The 21,035-nt window shown below is 37.3% G+C and overlaps 1 protein-coding gene across 1 annotated transcript in view; it reads left to right on the forward strand.

Annotated features, from left to right (window-relative positions):
• The first annotated feature begins 2,596 nt into the window (after window positions 1-2,596).
• The window catches only part of LOC139730054 (late secretory pathway protein AVL9 homolog), a 50,100-nt gene continuing 31,661 nt past the window's right edge, over window positions 2,597-21,035 (forward strand). The window contains exons 1-2 of the mRNA XM_071640966.1: window positions 2,597-2,999; window positions 18,149-18,269. Coding sequence (XP_071497067.1) covers window positions 2,901-2,999; window positions 18,149-18,269 — 220 coding nt within the window. The 5' untranslated portion in view covers window positions 2,597-2,900. The remainder of the gene's footprint in view (window positions 3,000-18,148; window positions 18,270-21,035) is intronic.

Genomic DNA, 21,035 nt, shown 5'->3' on the forward strand with positions numbered 1-21,035 from the left:
GTACTGTTTTCAATATTCATCACACACTGAAAAGCGATGTAAAATGGGACGCACTTTTTTTTGCCTTTGTATACCATAATGATATAATATGTATTTGTATCTTTGTCAATAATCTACCCGTGTCTTTACTATACATGTTATTATGTTCATCACATTGTTGTATACGGATTTCATTGTATTCCTAATTATTTGTTTGTTGGAAATTAGTAAATCAACTTGAACTCATCCATTTTTTTTCATTTCATTTCGTTTATTTCATTTACAATAATGCAAAACATTTTCATACACAAAATAACACAATACCAATACAATGTAGTAACAAAGAAAAATATGTGAAGTTAACTATACTATACGCATCAAAAAAGCAAATGAAAATTGAATTAAAACTAAAGTTGCAGGAAATGGAGGAGACATGATGTGAAAAAGCTATAAGCTTGTATTTTGCAGTGTCCTCGTGGACAAAAAGACTAAATAACATCACGGAAGCAAGTTGCTAGGTGCACAACACATACAGACCTATACAAACAAACAAACAAACAGACGGACAAACACAAGTAACCTCTCTTGGAAAGAGAAAGATAGAGAGAGAAAAAAAGAACACAAGGAAAAAGAGGAAATTATTGTGAACGAAGAAACAGAAAGAGACATCAGTTATTCTATGAGGACAGGAAAAAGGCGAGAAGGGAGAAGAGATGAAGGGTCTATTTATAGGTCCCAGCACACGCGAGGCACAAGATGCGATGGATCACCGAGGTACCGTATAAATGTAGGAAAGGAATAGATACTAAAAGAAAAAAATTAGTATGACGAATAAAAAAAGAAAGCTCAAAATTAAGGCTAACTAAAATGTAACGTGCCTTCCATAGTAATGACTTACTGGTTTCGTTGATTTGATCCCCCACATTCAAGTAATAATTTTTAGAGTCACATTAGTACAATGTATTAGGCCTATTTTCACGCATACATGTATATGAATGTGATGATTTTCATACTTATAAACTATAGTTATGAAGTTATTCCTTCCATGTCATTGAGTGTATATTTTTGCATGATGATGTACATCTGCGCAATTTGATCTTTGGTCGCCAGTCAGATTTTTAACAAAAGCCTTTTCAATCCAATTTAAGCTACTTATACAATCAGCGGTTTCGAGTTTGCGTGCAGAGATATTAATGATCAATTTTTTTCTTTGCTCGTGCAGAGTAAGAAATCTCTGATCAGTAGTTTTACTTGGCACGAGCAAAGGAAAACCTCTGATCATTAGTAACTGTTTTGCAAGTAACGTTGCACGCAGAGTACCTCTGATCAGAGGTTTTTCCCGACTTTTGCAACACATGGCGTTTCATATCTGTAGTACAGTACATTACTGCCTGATAATATTCATGAGAAGCGGGACGGGTGCCCAAATAGTGCTTACCGGAGCCGTAGCGGGTAAGCACTATTTGGGCACCCGTCCCGCTTCTCATGAATATTCATCATCTACATGTATCCGTAATACCGTTGAAATACATATTTTTTTTCATTTCCCGGCAGCGTTTTTACATTTCTCGGCAAAACTGAACATTTTTCCATCTCCCGGCGAGACGTTTTAACATTCCCCGTTGATGCAATTTTTCGAGATTTTTACATTTCCCGGCCATACGTTTTGCACGTATCCAGCGTTCTGCCATTTACTAGTACAGTATCTTACTGCCTGATGAATATTCATGATGAAGCGGGACGGGTGCCCAAATAGTGCTTACCATCACTAACACCGCTCCAAAATTGGCAACTCATAAACCGCTAGTAAATTACGTTACTGTATACCTTCTTGACTCTGGTGTATGAGATCCCAGCTAGCTCGACGTCCGACGGCGACATAAACACATCAATCGCTTCAAGCCATCAGAACACACGATGTAGGATCAATCGCCGATGCCGTGACCGTGTTAAACCGTGGAGCTCGTGTCGTGACCTCCATTCTCAACTTAAATTTTTCTCGTTTTCATGTTTGCCTTTCAGCTTTCACTGATAAATGGACGAACCACTACCCACCCACCGAGCTTGTGTAGATGTACCGTGTAACGTTAAAGTTTTAGGCCGTAACTCCGTAACTGTCACCGTGACGTGACCCGTGTTGGTGGGATCGGGACGGAAGGGATGGGATACGAGAGGACTGACCCGAGCTATGGTCATCGAGCTCGAGCTCGAACGAGCGAGGCCTACATCAAAGATCTAGCTACGCTCCAGCGTTGATGAGACTCATCGTGTTGATGTTGTGATTACCGATGCCGATTGTGTGCCCATGTCATGACGTTCTTTCTGATTCTGTTGTTGGTTATCAATGGTACAATGCCATGCTCATGGTCATGACTCATGTCGTACGGTACCTTGTTGACTATCTGAAGTATGAATGATGTGATGCCTCTGCTGCTAGCTCTGGCTCTTACATAAGACTTCTACATAAACTTCGACGTCAACATCTAAAGTCTAAACTTTACGAACGGAGTGGTCAACACAGTCAGCCAGAGCAGAATGGATGGAAAATCAGTCCCCTACTGATTAAGTTGGCCTATTTCGTCATCAAGACGTAGGCGCTATTCTACATAATTTCTAGAACATCGTGCTGAACATGTAAACTAGAAATCAGAATAAATATACATTGAATGCTTTGCCTTGGCTCTGCAAATCGGCTATCAATACGTGTAAAAGTAAAACCCACCCAATTGTGATTTGGTGGGACACAAACCGAGTTTCTTGCTGTTGTAGAACCTTCATGGGATTAGCTTCAAAGATGATGTCACTAAATTGATGAACTACCTCATCCTGGATCCTGATGCGTACATGCATTTTTGTGTACATGGGCCATAGCTTGTCTACGTCTGAAGTCTTATGTAAAGAATGAACTGAGATTTAAGAGAATGGCCCAACATAGTGAAGCAAAAGATGAAGAGCCATCTGGCCCTGGAACTATTCTGCATGTTGTTGTGGTTGGCTTTCATCACAAGCGAGGTTGCCAGGTAGAGTATGAACCACAGCCAGTGATGATGATTGTGTCAAACTGTCGTGATTTCGAGTAGACGTGGGCATGTACCATTGTAGGGTGGGAAGTGGATCTATTTAACATTAGTTCCTAGCCCGAGTTGTTTTTGTCTTTATTAAATAATGACGTGACGATGTGAAACAAAGTAATTTACACACCCAGCAGCATGTGTCCATTTGGTCATTACTTAATGATAGCAAAATTTTGAAAGCAAATGCCAAAAGTGGAAGAAAAGTATTAAAAAAAAAACACATTGTTGCTCATCATAAATCACTTGTAGGATCAGTTTTCGACATGCCTGAATCTGAATGTTGACTTGAATTTACAGACATTTTACATGCAGCTGGTATCAATCAGTAATGTTCGTTCTAGTACATGTAGTAGTGGTGGATACGTGTATATACTATGGTACATTTGTGGAATGTACACAAGTTTGTATTGTTGTACATTTCAACCTCTACTATCCGGCCTCCCTTAATTCGGATCTGTCTGTTATCCGGATGCGATCTCTGTGTGATTGCCTTTTCTTTTTTCTTTCAATTTCATAATCATGGGGAAAATGGGGATTTCAAACTCATACAAAATTCCTACACAAACTCACATGAATTATAGTACAGTTGAACCTCTCGTATCCGGACAAGTCGGGACCGGGGCTCATCCGGATAAGGGATTTGACCGGATACGGGAGACTCGATGCTTTATACATGTAAAATTTACATTATACATACACATGTACTGATGTAGCCCAGTACCACATGTAGTAATGTGTATACTGCAACCTTTTCATTGTTACATTTGGGGATCGATGTTTCGGGATGTTGAAATGTCTGAAGGTAAGCAATTTGGAAGGAAATTTGATGCAATGTATGTTAATCATATTGGAAGTAATATGTAATTCATGTGTGTTTGGGTAGGAGTTCTCAAGGAGTTGGGAATCCCCCTTTCTTCCCGTAATTATTAAAAAAAAATCACGGCGAGATTGCGTCCGGATAATAGAGAGATCCGGATAAAGGGAGGCCGGATAATAGAGGTTCAACTGTATTCCCAACACAAATGACATACATTCAAATCTAAATAATTTTCATCTATAATAACATGCATTCATACTTTCACTACCCCCCAATCACCCCAAGAACGTGGACAGAAAACTTCATTAAATCAGGGCATATGATACAGGCGATTGTTCATTAAGAAAATTATCAGAGAATTTTGAACGCAGACCAGCTCAGCTGACCCCGGGGCAGCTGACAATGACAAGACATGTTCACCCAAACTTGATACATTTGTACACGTATACCAGTCTAGATACCATTGGGTAGGCAGCTGGGTGTATTAAACATTGAGTCTCCCATGTCTGGCCAAATCCCTTATAAATCCGGATGAGCGCCGGTCCCGACATGTCCAGATGGGAGAGGTCGGACTGTAGGTTTGTATCTTTGTCACCTATTAACTACATACACTGTGTGTTTTATAATAGTTGTTGCTGAAGTAACCAAGTTGGTTGTGCAGTATTGGATGAAATGACTAACAAGCACACTTGAAGAAGAAGTTCCTGGGGACACGAATTCCTAAAACCTCTAGCTTATTTTGTGTAAATCATTTGCATGTCGGTGTGAATTTATATTCATTACTGCCTACATGTACACGTTTATTGGAATCTTCTTGTCTCATTTCTGCAATCAAAACTTCATTTCCCATGGACTACCAAAATCTGCTTTTCTGAATTCCATAGTTTGGAGTTTTATGATGTTCTCTAACATTTTGAATGTGATGCACATTGTATTTTCTGCTAAAAGTGCATCACGTGCTGTTGTTGGTATTATACAATTTGTAGAGCTGGAGATTGAAAATGAGGGCAAATCATTAAGGAATTTTTGTCACTCTCAGCTTGACTGGGATATGGAGCAGTCAGTTACAGCTGGCCATTAGAGGCCACTCGCTGTGAGGCGCACGCACTCACACACACACACACACACACACATACATTTGTAATTTGTATGCATTTGACACTATCACACATGTGCCATTGAACTACACTGTACTTAACATTTAGTGTATACAGCGAATATTTCGTGAGGTTTTTATTTTCGCGAATTTCGCGAGTCAGGTGCTATTCGCGAAATTAAAGACGTGGGAAAATATTGACTCTGATCCCAATGTGAATGCGACGTACGCGTGTACACTTCTCCGTTCAGTACAGGACTTCATGATCGCGAATTTAACCACTCGCAAAATCGTCAGGAGTTCCCGAATCACAAAAATTTATACTTGCGAAATATATGGCGCATACAGTAGCTCAATGCATGTATACATTATGTATAATATCTATACAATGTGTACTCAGTAAGGCCTACCTAAAATGTTGATTTGTAAAGCTACATTATAAGTTGACACTTCAGAGAACTGTAGATACATCACTGATTGTTAGTGATTGTTGAACGTTCTCCTTAAACGTCTTCTGCTTTCATCAAAGAGATTGTAACTTGTCCACGTACAATAATGTATTTGAGGCATAAACAGGGAATTTCTCCAGTTGGGATCAAGAAATCGAGATGGCATGATTGATAAGTGTACAAGTGTATACTACTAATGACAGTAATGAATACAAGCAGTAGGACCAAGGATGCAAAGGAACATGTCTGAGTAATAAAACTGACATTGAATGATTTATAAGATTATTATTATTATTGTTATTGTTTATTGCTTGTAATTCTTAAAGATACAATGCTATAAACTCTTGTTCATTTTAGAAGTTGAAGAGTAGGAAAAACAACAATAGAAGATATTCAGAATCATTTAGGGTTGCAAAATGTAATTTGTTTGTATGTACATGTACATTGTGTGCAATGTACATCACCATGCAGATTACTTAATGTGGTGCAACACACACACACTACGTGGACCGGCACACAAACCAGGCGCAGACAGGCAGACCCATAACCTGCATGTTAAAGGTTCTGTTTACCTTTGGGAGAAGTGATTTAAAAAATGTTAAAAGATATCACATTTGATGCATATATACAATGTGTACACGTACATTAGGTCAGTTGAATCACAAAACATCCTACCATATAACATTTTTGCCATAAAGCCTCGAATATAAATTGGAGATATACTATTTTTCTCAATAAACCATAACTGTAGACGGTTTGGTCTGCAAACATTTTTACTATTGTTCACATTTTACATTTAACAATGCTAAACATTGATTTATACAGGTTCAAATTTTTACATTGGTTGTTTCTATCCCTAACTCACATTTTAGAACTATTTTGAAGCACTAATGCTGAATTTTTGTTTCATCTGCAAATGGTAAATTATGCCTTTGAATATAAAATGATGCAGTACAATTAAGAATGTGTCCTCATGGGATGGAGACCTGTTCATTACAGTAACCCATTGAAGACTAGTCCTGAAAATACTACAATGTAGGGCAGGTATTTATATGGGAAATGTGTGGTAAAGCATTATAATTGTATCTCATCATATCATACCAAATAGTGTTAAAACTGATATTGATTCTTTGAAGTTACAACCATACAAATGTGGCAATTCATGTTTCTACAGACTTTATATTGAAGCATTAATTACCGAGGGCATCTCATTCAGATTTCATTACTAGTTTTATACCCAAGTGACATTGTGTTGGAGGAACAATTGCACCGATTTAAGCTTGTAGAACAGATGTATAACACCCCTTCTACAGCTGTACATTTGTATGCTACACCATCTACATGTATACGATATACAGTGTACCATGCATTTGGAGTACAATTTTTAGTGTGTACGTAGACGTACACATACAGTACAAACTTGTAAGAAAATGTATTTACTACAAAGTGTACATGTCATTCATTTACATTTACAAACTCGTCCAAGAAAGGGGAAGTAATTCCTAAGGCTTATCAAATATTTATATCTTGCCTCACTTGAAAAAGATTGTCTAGTAATGAGCAGCCAGTTATGCACAGAGTGACCTTTCAAGAGTTGGGAATGAAAACTGATTGACAGATTGAAACTCTTTTGACGTTTAAAGGACAAGTCCACCTTCACATGTGGATTGAGTGAGTGCATCAAGACTACACACATTAGTGAAAGTTTGGGGAAAATCGGACAACCCATTCAAAATAAACTTATGAATTATTGAATTATCTGTGCAGTCACTGCTGGATGAGAAGACTACTACAGTGCATCGTCGGTTTAGAATGATAAGGGCGTTAAGTTGTCACAAAACCCATAGTGTTTGAGACAACTTAACGCCCTTCTCATTCTCAACAGACTGCATGATGTCACATGCGTACAACGATATAAGGAAAATATAAAGAGAATTTCACAAAAGTTAATTTTTAGAAAAAAGTGCACATTTCCTCAACCTGTCACTGATGTACATGTTAAGGGTAATATTATTCCTCCTTCCTTCTGAAAGAGGCAAGTCAAGCATTTTTTTTACTATACACCTGTAGATGCGAGAAAAGTGAAAATATGTTGAATTTCCTTTATGTTTTCTTTACATCGTTGTACACATGTGACATCACAAGCTGTAGTAGTCTTCTCATCCAGCAGTGACTGAGGAGAAACTTGAAAAATTCATAACTTTTGAACGGGTTGTCCAATTTTGCTCAAACTCTCACTGATGTGTTCTACTAATATTGCTGCATTCACTCAATCCGTATGTATATGAAGGTGGACTTGTCCTTTAAGTTTCATAGTCTGAGGTTCACATGTAACTGTACATTGTACACTAGTACTACAAATGAAGCAGTCTCACAGATGCGGTGACACGAAGCAAATTAATGTGTACGGTCTACAACAACTGTAGGCTGTCACACGGTGTGTAGTAGGCTGTAGGGCCTACAAGTGTACATTAGATCAGTACTAGGTCTACCCATGTGCATGCTGTGCCCAGAGATGCATCACTCTAGGATCCATCAAATCTTGCCCTTTTTTCAGAAGCTTCTGTCTATATATATACAGAATTAATTTGGTAAATGTGTATCAAATCATTAGAGTCATCACCATTTCTACACGTAGTTTTGTTTTTACTCTTTCCTGTTTAGTATCGCATGGAAAATATGAATGTACGCTGTACAGGTACTGTACATACAAGTTTGTACTGTACCTGTTTTCTGTTGCAGTAATATATGACTTTCAATATGAAATATTTATGCCCCCTCCCCCCCCCCCCCAAAAAAAAAAAAAAAAAAAGGGGGGGGGGGAATATATCCATGCCCATGGGTGGGCATGTTTGTACATTTTTCACTGTATAGATTTTATTGTACATGGTTTCTTGCAAGTTCATAAAGGTCTAGCTACATTGTACACTGTACATGTACATGTTTACAGGGTTCGAAATTGGCGATGGTCCGCTGGCCATTGGCCACCCAAAATCATGTCGGACTAGCTAAAAATCATAAAATTCTGAAGTAACTAGTCCGTCTGGCTAGCCAAAATATTGCTTCAGTGCCAAAATTGATTCTAAGTAGTCCGCCTGGCTAGTTAAAAAAAAAAGTTAAGTGCGACCCCGATGTATAATATCAAAATCTTTGTATGCCGTCCTTTTGACCAAGATTTAATGCAAGTTCAACAATTGCATTGTGCAGTACGTTATCATTCTTATTTAAGCAATTTCCTTCTCCAAGATTTGTCATTTTTCTTGAATTGTAATTTTAGAAATGTGTACCACCATTGTTTTGAGGGCTTTGAACAGTGTTTGATACACAGTAGGGATTATTGCTTTTTAAAATGATACAATCCCATAAAAAGTTCATTTGTCTACTTTCAGATGCTGCATTTGTGTCAAGAAAGAAAGGTGACACTTCCTCAATTAGTTGTCCTTCCCTGGTTGTGGCAAGCTGCCCATCGCTGCAATTTAGAAATTCTCACTTTCCATGTTGGCATTTTAATGTCCTACAATGTACCCCACATCATGTTCAGGTTAGTGACATTTTACAAAGTCAAGTCAAGCCAGAAGAACTGAATGCAAGGTACTGCAATTAAGCGCTTGCTTGATTGCCTGACGCGAGTGAAATTAGATTAAGGCAAGTGCTGTGGAACAGTAAAAAAGATAAATAACTGAAAAAATAAAAATAAAGGAAAAAGCTTGCCTGAATCAAGCAAGCAAAAAGTTTTTGAACTATTCTTTTTTTTTTCACTTTCCCCCTTCAAACCCACAAAGTCAGTCACACAGAAGCCCAAAGATAATGACTGCTAGCTTAATAGTGATGCAATGCACCATATTTCAGCAACTTTCCTACACTTAGGTGAAGAACCCCAATGCAATGCCAACACTGAACCAAGTGTACTCCAATGAAAGCGTATGAATCAACATGTGCTGTTTATTCAAGTGATTGCATTTTTTTCAAGCCCTTGACTTACATGGGAAATCTATATCATTCTCTTCCATGTTTTTTTTTTATTTTTTTAATATTTTTTTTTTACTTTCTTTTTGGACAAATAAAATTCATGTTCGGGCAAGTGTTCTGCAACAATCTAATACCTGTTTGCCAGACTGGGCAAGTGTTTAAAAAAAAGAATAAGAAGTTATGAAGAAATGGTACCCATTTCAGTGAATTTGGTCATGGATGAGAAAGCTACAATATTTTATTGCTCATATTCATGCAAATGATTTGAGGTGATGATGTTATTGACTTGCAATTGCCCCTTTGGTTTTAGTACAAAGCTGTACAAAAGTATCATCAGAATCACTACAATTATGTACATGTACAAGTGTATGTACAACCCAATTGTCCATGGAAGAAGTTATATCTATTTGCTATGCCATTCCGACAGAACAAGAATTTGACACTTGAGGAACAAATTTTTCTTTTTGATTGCATGTCAAAAAAGGGAGCTTTTTAGCATCAAAGATACTGTAAATGCATCTTGAGGTTAAATTGACAGGCTTGTAATCACCTTACAAATTTGCACTCAATAATTTCATGGTTGTTTTTCTATATTAATAAGTACAGCATTTGTAATGCGCCTTCGATCTAGTATCCTATTCTGAGGCGCAGTTGTACTCTTTGTGCAGGTATAATTTTGATTATGATGCTTTGTAATTCCATATATTTCACATAACATCCTATCAGATTTCATCATCTGATTTTACCTTATCTCTTATAGCCAACTTGAGCATGATGATGGAGAATTAGCATGGATAATGTCAGTGTGCCGTAGGGAAAACCAGCTATTTTTATATTTTTACTTCTCTTCACTTGTACTTCTTACCCTTTGCTTGCAGAACTGAATGTGATCACACCCACAATAGCAGAGCTATTAAAGTATATGAGGATCACTGTCTTGTAGGCAATTTGACAAATGAAGTTTAGTATTACACTCTCAAACAATTACATTGAAACCACATGACCCAAACAAGCTCTCCACTTGAACAGTCTTCATTATAGATGTGGACTGATCCCGCAGACCAGTAAAGAACCTCGTGAAGGTCCTGTTGTCAGACTCTGCCAGACTCAGTATCGTTATTTTCAGTCAGGTACTGTATCACTTTTGGCTACAGTGTACTTGCCTACACCCATTGCGTACTACGGTACAAGGGGTTAGTTCAATGATCCTTTCAAATGTGTGCTGGATAGTCAAAAGTGAGCCTTGGATAAAGCTTCATGTTTGATATCATGTTTGCGTGATATACTGTCATCTTTCCAATTGAACAAACAAACACAATATTTCCAAAGGAACAAAGCTTGTGTGAGCAGGTGTAAAATAGCCAAAGAAAATATCTGCTTAGTTACAGTGCCCACCATATTTGCAACAATCTGAAACTAGAAAGAAAAAAAAAAGATCTGCAAAATACTACATTTAGCTAATTTGTGACACTGCACCTCGAAACAAACAAAAAGTCGCCAGACATGAATTTCAAGTGAAGACCATATTCTGAAAGAGCAGACTTGAAGCTTTAAAATGATGTATAACTCAAATCAATTGGACTCTCCTAACCTATCTAAATATTGGAAAGAAAGCACAAACTCAGGAAAAGTGTGAACCGAGAAAAGAGGCTCTGAAGTACAGTGTCTATTCAAGCGCTTAATCTTTACCAAACCGTGCTAGCTGTGCAATGAATGGGACAAAAAACAGGAAGTACACCACCAGAGTAACAACAATGAAGGGATTATGAGATTAAACTGAAATTAAGCATGCCTCATTAACACATTCTGTCAATAATTAATGCCAACTTTCAAAGCAGTAGCCCTATCCTTTCAAAAGTTATTAGAGTCGAAGGTGAAGAGTGTGGACAAGGTTTTGCAGAAATGAAAAAGGGATTCTAAAGACACACCTAATCACACTATTCTACAAAAAATGTTCGAGATAAACTGCTAAAAAAATACACTTTCCTGCCCGTTTTATTATCCCAAATTTTAGCATAATGTAAAAGAAGACCCGCTCTTTCATAAAATATGAAAAAGTCAAGTTCGGCTAGGTTTACCCATTTCATTTATTTTCAGTCCTCACGCAAAATCAGTGTGTGCGACTTTATGTTTGTTTTGAGGTGCACGGTCACATTTACACAATGTGTGTGGATGTAAATGTGTGGTATGGGTACAACTCATAACTGTAGGTAATTGTTACATTTGGCAAAGGAAAAGAAAAGCACTGAAACCTGTCATATAACATCAGGAAATCATCTGTCCAGTGACCACATGTTATTTATTTGCATGAAATCATGACTTGTCTGTTCATGAGCAATCGACTGTAATGAAATATTGATGATGCTTGTCTTTTGATTGGGGCTGTTACGTTCATACTCCATAATTTTTAAGCTTATACATATGTTTAGTTTCAGTGCTTTAAAGCAAAGGGAAAGAATAAAAATAAAGGCATAAAGTTTTGACAAGCAGTGACCATTTGTTTGTAAGTAGAAAAAACAACAACAAACTGATAACCATTGCACAACAGTTTCACAAAGGTGGTGGAGAGTGTTTTACAACATGAAGAATGTTGTCAATCTTTATTGTATCTCGAATAGGGGCTCTCCCATGAAAAATATTACACCTCTCATGTTCCTGTTAATTCCAAAAAATTTGCAATCAATTTGTACTGCACCACCACATGTGAATGTTGTATTAAAGGTCCTCTTTACCTTTGGGAGCAGTGGTTTAAAAATGTTCCAGATATCACATGTGATGCATATACACAATTAATATGTGTGTAGGTCTGTTGTCACAAAACACTCTACCATATACAATATTTTATACATTATTTTTCACAATAATGGTATCAGTATTTTTCTCATTAAACCATAACTGTAGGCGGTTTAGCTTAGAAACATTTTTATTACTGTACAACTATTGTTTACATTTTGTGTATTTCAAAACACTTAACATAGATTACATGGATTCAAATTTTTACAGTGGTTGTTTCTATCCCTAACTCACATTTTAAAACTATTTGAAAGCACTAATGTTGGGTTTTTGTTTCATCTGCAAATGGTGTTTTAAATTATGCCTGAAAAGTATCCCTCTGGCCATCATGTACAATACACACTGTACCTATAGACTGGAAATATCCAAATATTCGTGTTGCCTGTTTATAGTCAGTCTTTAATTGAGCGAGACAAGCCTCGGTCACCCGTTTCATTGAGCACCGTGCATACAGGCCCTTTATGTTGTCTTGCCTCTCTTTGATCATACTCTGTAGTTTGATAATTGTGTCAAACAATGGAAAACACTCGCAACCCGGTAGTTAGTGTCTTGTTTATCACTGTATATTTATCATTTTTTATGGGTGTCCCTTGTTGCTAGATGCTATAGCACTCATAAAAACTAAACTTTGCTGTTGTGTTTTTCTCCAAGAGTTGTAATGATTTATTTTGAATCGTATCAGTATATTGTACTGTATCTTTTGTCCTATGATAACAATGATTAAAAAGCACTTGGTTCTGAAAAGTGTTTCATTCATTAATACAGTCAGTGTGCATATGGACAGTCTGTACAGTTGTAGAAGTACAAGTAGCATCTTATCATAGGCCTATACTGTGTTGTACCGATTAATAGTAGACAGCAAATTATTATAAAATGCATTATAATTATTGTGCTCCATCCTCTGGAAAATCTCTTTTTTGATACAGAGTGCCCTTAAAAAACAAACAAACAAGATTATGCATGCTTTTGCACTGTTATATTGGATCCCATGTAATGAATTGATTTAATAATTAGTTCTACATTGTATATGGTCAAAGTTTACACGGACAATGAATCATCATTTAATTTCTTTGTCTCAAGTCGCTGACTGACTTCCACACAAAAATCATATACAGTGTACAACTACAGTCTCATTCTAATAGGCTATATTATAGAGAAAATTACTGTTTTTACAAAATATTGCAATAATTCACAACAAGGATTTATTATTTTCTACAACTTTTTGTTAACCTTGTGTGTAGTTGTGATGAAACTTGTACAGTTTTTTTGTGTTTACTTTTTATGGGAGCCAGCTTGAAAAATGGAGTTGAATTTGTACTTTCAACAACATTCAACATCAATATTATTGTAACGCTAGTTCAGTGAAAACAACAATTGTTTGTTATTATCCCCCAGGATAATATTTTTCCTTCAAATACAAGCATCCAGAAGAGGAAGTAACTCAGGTTGTATCTGATCAGTGATATGATCTTGGAACAGTTTTAAAACCAACATAGCTGGCTCACTGACATTGAAGTGATCTATAATGTGTAGCATAAATTTGAACATTCAGTTTCCTGCACTGTTTTTGATTTGTAGCATTTGAGCCTCTCAGTTTCAGTTTCTCCTTTTTAAAGTTAAATGAGCTTAGTGACATTCCCTGAACAGTTATTTGTACATTAGTATTGTAAATGGTATAGAGATTTTCATTGTGATAGTATTTAAAGTCACATTTGAAACATCTTTATACAGTAGGCCCTGCATATGTATAATGCACCCGGTACTATGTAAACACTCAGTGTGAATACTGCTGTTCTAAATCGGTTTCATGCTGGAAGAAAGGTCTGTAGAATGTACCTACAAAGAGAGAAATAATGAAAATTAGCAGTATACACTGTTGTGCATTTTTACGTGGCAAGAGTGCTATCTGTATTATTACAGGGGATGGCTAGTAACTGAATGATCAGTGGGAATCTAGGGAATGCTGGGGGATGATTGTTCCAATCAGGGGGTCGCACTTAACTTTTTTTTTTTAACTAGCCAGGCGGACTACTTAGAATCAATTTTGACACTGAAGCAATATTTTGGCTAGCCAGACGGACTAGTTACTTCAGGATTTTATGATTTTTAGCTAGTCCGACGTGATTTTGGGTGGCCAATGGCCAGCGGACCATCGCCAATTTCGAACCCTGCCAATTCTTGTGGGATTCATTTTAAGAGTACATTATATATCTCTTGTTGTGTGAAAATTATTTGATTCAGAATGGTCTCATATTCAAGTAATGAGCAGTTTAATGGTTCCAGGCTAGCATGCCTGTACAGTGACGGGACATTAAACTGCACATTCCTTGAATATGAGACCGTTCTGAAGCAATAATTTTCACACAACAATAGATATATAATGTACTCTTAAAATGAATCCCACAAGAATTGGAACAATCATCCCCCTGCATTCCCACTGATCAGTTACTAGCCATCCCCTTTAAAGTCATATTTGAATTAAATTGATAGCAGAGCATCAAAGTGACTGAAACCTGTACCTCTTTAGCACAGTGAAATGCACTTGTATATACACACGTGTAGACCAGTTCGGTTTGGGTGTTTTTGTTTTTGTTTTTGTTTTTGTTTTTTGAATAATTTCTTACCTGGGGCTTCAAGTGTGTCTAACAAAAAAAAATAATTATAATAATTTACAAAGTTTGTTATACACATGGCTCATTGCGTAACCCATTGACAGTGCTTTTATTCTTCTTTGGAACCCCCCCCCCCCCCCCAAGTTATAAATGGCTGCCACAAGTTACAGTGCGCTGATGTCAGATTCATCTCAGATAGGCATGTAGCCTACAGTGTACCCGGAAAAAAAATCGTGAAAAATATGGGTTGCGTATAGCAAACCTACACAAACGTGTACCATATATATGCATGATTGTTTAAATAGATTCATGTAGGACAAATTCCAGTACATTGCATACAAATTTCCAGGCAGTGGAAGTGTGTCAGTTACTGTCATGGTAAATTGCAATTATGATTTACCACTTTTTATAACCATGTCAATATGTTTAGAGTCCTGGGGGTGTTTCATAAAGCTGTTCTTACTGTAAAGTTACGAATGACTTAAGAACAACTGGTGATCAGTTCTTGTGTTGAATTATTGAAATTCTGATAAGTATAGCACATCAGAACTGATCACCAGTCGTTCTTAAGTTGTTGGTAACATGAAGACCCAGCTTTATGAAACACCCCCAGGTTTGGCAAATAAATATGGGATCAGGATGGGGCACTCTTGCATGATGAATGCCAGTCAGTGTTTATAAAATGGAGGTATTAGGTATTTATAGCACAAGTTTATAGACATTTGTTTTGATGTGATTAGGGGCACATCATGGACAGGTAATTGATGTGAACAGGTCCTTTCCTGTTCCACCTCTTTCTGAACTTTTCCTGAAATTAGGCCACCACCCCTGGAGAGGAAGGGAGTCAAAATTATCAGATCTACTACAGTCCCTTAGCTTATTGACAAGAAGTAGATAAGTAATGGCCCAAGATCATATTCCATTTTGTTTTCTTTTTGTTTTGTTTTATGTGGTCACATCATAGAGTTTTGCGGCCTTAAATTTTCACAAATTGGAGCAGATGGCCTTTTCAGTGTGTGGCATGATTTTTTTTTTTTTTTTTTTTTTGGCAGTTGCCAATGGCATTTAGCACTTATAGTGTAGACAAGAAATTTTGTGTGCATTTTAATTTCGTGAATCTAGGCTCTCGTAAAATTCACAAAATTACAACAACAAAAAAGCACACAAAAAAATGAACATTTACAGTGAAGGGTATACACTACCCTGGTTTGTTAAGCAAGGCAGCATTACAAGTTGTACATGTAGGTTTAAACAAAATTATGAAGAAATATGAATAATTGTCATAATCATTATTGCCATCTGATAAGATTATTATTTTGATGTACAAATCCTTGTTTTGTTTTCATCATCATCATCAATATCAATTGTGATAAGAATCATGTGTGTACACTGTAACTCGTCCAGTAATCAAACAGTGAAAATGAGTGACAGAGAATTTGAGAAAGAAGATACGCTGTAGGAATTCTAAGCCAGCAAATATGTGTACATGTACATTATCACATGATCTAGAAGGCTTTACATGTAGAACCTTATTTGCATGCATTGTGGTGTTATATTAGATTGTCAACTGATTTCCAAATCGCCAAAACTTCGCTTTCTTTTCTTTGCCATATTTACTACAAATAATAGCATTCTACTTCTAAATGGGCAAATCTCTGATACAGTGCTAAATATTTTATTATACCCCCACCAAACGAAGTTTGAAGGGGGTATATAGGAATCAGCGGACGGTCGGGCGGTCGGTCGGTCGGTCGGGCGGTCGGGCGGTCGGTCGGGCGGTCGGTCGGTCGGTCGGGCGGTCGGTCCGTTGCAAATCTTGCGTCGCGAACTACTTCCTCAGTTTTCAACCGATTCCCATAAAACTTGGCACAGATGTGTGCCTTGGGTTGTAGATGTGCAAGACGTATTTTTTGACGGTACCCAAAAGTACGTTGCCATGGTAACGGCATATTATGGGCAAAAATGGGTACAAATCTTGCGTCGCGAACTCCTCCCACAGTTTTTGATCAATTTTTATGAAATTAGGTACAGATGTTCATCTGAATATGTTAATGTGCAAGACACATATTTCCGCAGTGGCAAAAAGTGCGTTGCCATGGTAACGGCATGTTATTGGTAAAATATAGGGCAAAATGCTTCATGGCAAAACTGCTTCATCAGTGTTCTTCCAATTCTCATGGAATTCATATTGAATGTTTGTCTTAGGATATAGGTCAGCATGACACATTTCTTGACAGTGACAAAAAGTATATTGCCATGGTAACAGCTCACATATTATGAGCCAAAATGATGGAAAATTTTGTGTTGCAAACTACTTCCTCAGTTTTTGCCCAATTTCCATGAAACTTGGTACAGATGTGTGCCTTTGGTTGCAGATGTGCAAGACGCATTTTTTGACAGTACCCGAAAGTACGTTGCCATGGTAACGGCATATTAATGGCAGAAGATCAAGGAAAGATCTTGCGGATTTAACTACTTCCTCAGTTTTTTGACCAAAGCTTATGAAATGTGGCACACACCTTGATCTTGGTGGGAAGATGTGGAAGACATATTTTTCGGACGTGTCGGAAGCTGCGTTGCCATGGTAACGGCATATAAATGGCAGAAGATCAAGGAAAGATCTTGCGGATTGAACTACTTCCTCTGTATTCGACTGAAGCTCATGAAATGTGGCACACACATTGGTCTTGGTGGGAAGATGTGCAAGACATATTTTTTGGACATGTCGGAAGCTGCGTTGCCATGGTAACGGCATATTAATGGTGGAAGATCAAGGAAAGATCTTGTGGATTGAACTACTTGCTCAGTTTTTGAAAAAAGCTTATGAAATGTGGCACACACAATAGTCTTGGTGGGAAGATGTGCAAGACATATTTTTCGGACGTGTCGGAAGCTGCGTTGCCATGGTAACGGCATTTAAATGGCAGAAGATCAAGGAAAGATCATTCCTTGGGTAAGACTGTCGTCACGGGGCGGGGGTATTAATCACCTTAAGTGATATTTCTATGTTTTTTTTATTATTATTTTTTTGTTGCATTGAACAACATTGATTGTCCATTGAATGAATATAGATGACCACTGAGCAGTGAGCAACATTGAATGTCCATTGAATATTCAACATGGACACATTGTGCAGTGAGCAACACATCAATTATCCATTGAATGCAAAATGTCTTCAATCCCTCAGTGAAGTCTCAGGTTAAAATGCCTGCAAGTACATCGCTGTTTCCTTTGAACAGAAAGGAACAAAAGCAAAAAGTGATTTCATAATGTCACTCGGAAAAGGTAAGTTGCTCAGCCCAAATAACAGTTGAAAGATGACAGATCTACTAACATTTATTCTTCTGCTTCTTTCTCAGGTTGACTTTTCCTATCCTCCACTGATTGCTGATGAAACAAGCGAGATAAGTGAGGTCCCATCGGAATGGAAGCACTTGCCGTTTCTCGCTCTACCGGACGGGGCCCACAACTACGAGGAAGGTATATATTCTCAAAAATAGGAAATTACGTTACAGAATTATCAGACTCAAATTTCTAGAAGTATCTTTATACTTGGTTCTACAGAAAAGCTACAGCAAAAGTGTCACAGTGTGGTTTATTTGTATGCAAAGTACTTTAAATTTTCTGCCAGAAATAAAAAGAAATCATTAGATATTTACCAATTTTTAAATAAATCGAAGAAAGTAGATGAATATATGTCTGGGAAAAAGAGGTTTTGTATCCAATATTGACTTTAATCATATTCATATTATTCAGACTTTGTTGCTGCCTGTCAAATTGTACCATTTGTTTTTATGTATCATGATATCTGACATTTATTTGTACCTAAATTATGACAAGTAAATGAAATTTCTGTATGAAAAAAAAAAAAAAACTACGAGGAAGGTTTGTCTTGAATGAACATTGCAGCTCACATAATTAATAATCTTAACTTGTAAAGATGGGAGTAGATGATGTTTGTTCAGAAATCCAGGCTTTGATTTGTTGCAATATGAGAGGGGACTAACAATGCATTAATGTTTGTGAATTGGCTCACTGATATTTATGGGTTTTAGACAATGTCTCTTTAATAATGATGAAATATATGTTCAGGCCACAGCTATTAAAGTCAATGCATAATTTGTTGGCTGAGAATGAGAAGGGCGTGAAGGTGCCTCGAGCAGTATGGCTTTAGTGGCAACTTCATGCCCTTGTCATTCTCAGCTGATGAATTTATAGAATTATGTACTGACTAAAAAATGCTTGCCATTCCAACATTTTTAAAACCAGAGTCATTCTGTAGCATCAAATTTCAAGGCTGAAAATATGACTAAGCATTTACCTGTATCATACCTGGTACTGTAGACGCTGAATATTTGTGAGGTTTTTATTTTCACGAATTTTGTGAGTCGGGTGCTATTCGCAAAATTAAAGACACACGAAAATAATGACTCTGATCCCGATGAATGTGACGCGCATGTATACATTTCTCCATTCAGTATAAATAGATAACTACTCCATAATCGCTAATTTAACCACTCGCGAAAAATTTGGGAAGTCCCCATTCGCGAAAATTTAGACTCGGTAAATGTATGGCGTATACAGTACAGTGTATCTCATTAGACCGGGGAGGGCCCTGGTAAGACCTGCCATGAAGACATAATTGTTATTTTGTTTATCATGAGTAATATTAAAATTTGTATAACTTTACCTATTTATACCCCCGCCAAACGAAGTTTGAAGGGGGTATATAGGAATCAGCGGACGGTCGGTCGGGCGGTCGGGCGGTCGGTCGGGCGGTCGGGCGGTCGGTCGGGCGGTCGGGCGGTCGGTCCGTTGCAAATCTTGCGTCGCGAACTACTTCCTCAGTTTTCAACCGATTCCCATAAAACTTGGCACAGATGTGTGCCTTGGGTTGTAGATGTGCAAGACATATTTTTTGACAGTACCCAAAAGTACGTTGCCATGGTAATGGCATATTATGGGCAAAAATGGGTACAAATCTTGCGTCGCGAACTCCTCCCACAGTTTTTGATCAATTTTTATGAAATTAGGTACAGATGTTCATCTGAATATGTTAATGTGCAAGACACATATTTCTGCAGTGGCAAAAAGTGCGTTGCCATGGTAACGGCATGTTATTGGTAAAATATAGGGCAAAATGCTTCATGGCAAAACTGCTTTATCAGTGTTCTTCCAATTCTCATGGAATTCATATTGAATGTTTGTCTTAGGATATAGGTCAGCATGACACATTTCTTGACAGTGACAAAAAGTATGTTGCCATGGGAACAGCTCACATATTATGAGCCAAAATGATGGAAAATTTTGTGTTGCAAACTACTTCCTCAGTTTTTGCCCAATTTCCATGAAACTTGGTACAGATGTGTGCCTTTGGTTGTAGATGTGCAAGACGCATTTTTCGACAGTACCCGAAAGTACGTTGCCATGGTAACGGCATATTAATGGCAGAAGATCAAGGAAAGATCTTGCGGATTTAACTACTTCCTCAGTTTTTTGACCAAAGCTTATGAAATGTTGTTTTGACCAAAGCTTATAAAATGTTGTTTGGTGGGGGTATAACCAGTCGCTGTAGCGACATTTCTAGTTTCATTTGCCAACGTGCCATGAAAATCAAGCACAGCTATTAACACTGGTGTTTGAAGACATTTTTTGGCCATATATGTAGTTTTAACTGTAGGGCTTGGGCTCTCTTAATAGCTCTCTAGCGACTCGAAGAAACAGACGGGACAGCACACAACTTGCTCTAATATTCTAATATTGTTCATTGTTATGTCGGAGTACACATCTGAACAAATATTGGCGAGGAATTCAAAAACATGCTTACCAGTAAAGACTTTACAATGATACAACCAGGACACAAAAACAGCACAAAGTATGTGTTGGTTGATAGGTGGTGTTTAACTGATGATACTGGATATTTCTCTGTTAATAAATGTATGGTATTTCTCATTATCCAAGTATCAGCATTTGGAAACCTATTAGGCAAGACATTTGGAAGTAATAAAAAAAAAATGTCATGATCAGCTTTTAAAAAGTTCATAAAACCTACCTGCATAGACATAATATTTACATGTCAATGAAAAGTTGATGTGTTATCCTTGAGAAGGCATAGATCTTCACTATTACTATTCAATATATCCCTGCAATCGAGAGTAATTTAGATGATCCATTGACCAGTTTTGTTGTTTATGCTAGAGGAGAACATGCGAAAGTGCCTCAGAAAATCAGTATGATTGATTTACA

This window comes from Diadema antillarum, unplaced genomic scaffold (genome assembly GCF_040938485.1).
Source record: "Diadema antillarum isolate AM-2024a unplaced genomic scaffold, OU_Dant_1.0 seq00000288_RagTag, whole genome shotgun sequence".
Classification (NCBI taxonomy): Eukaryota; Metazoa; Echinodermata; class Echinoidea; order Diadematoida; family Diadematidae; genus Diadema; species Diadema antillarum.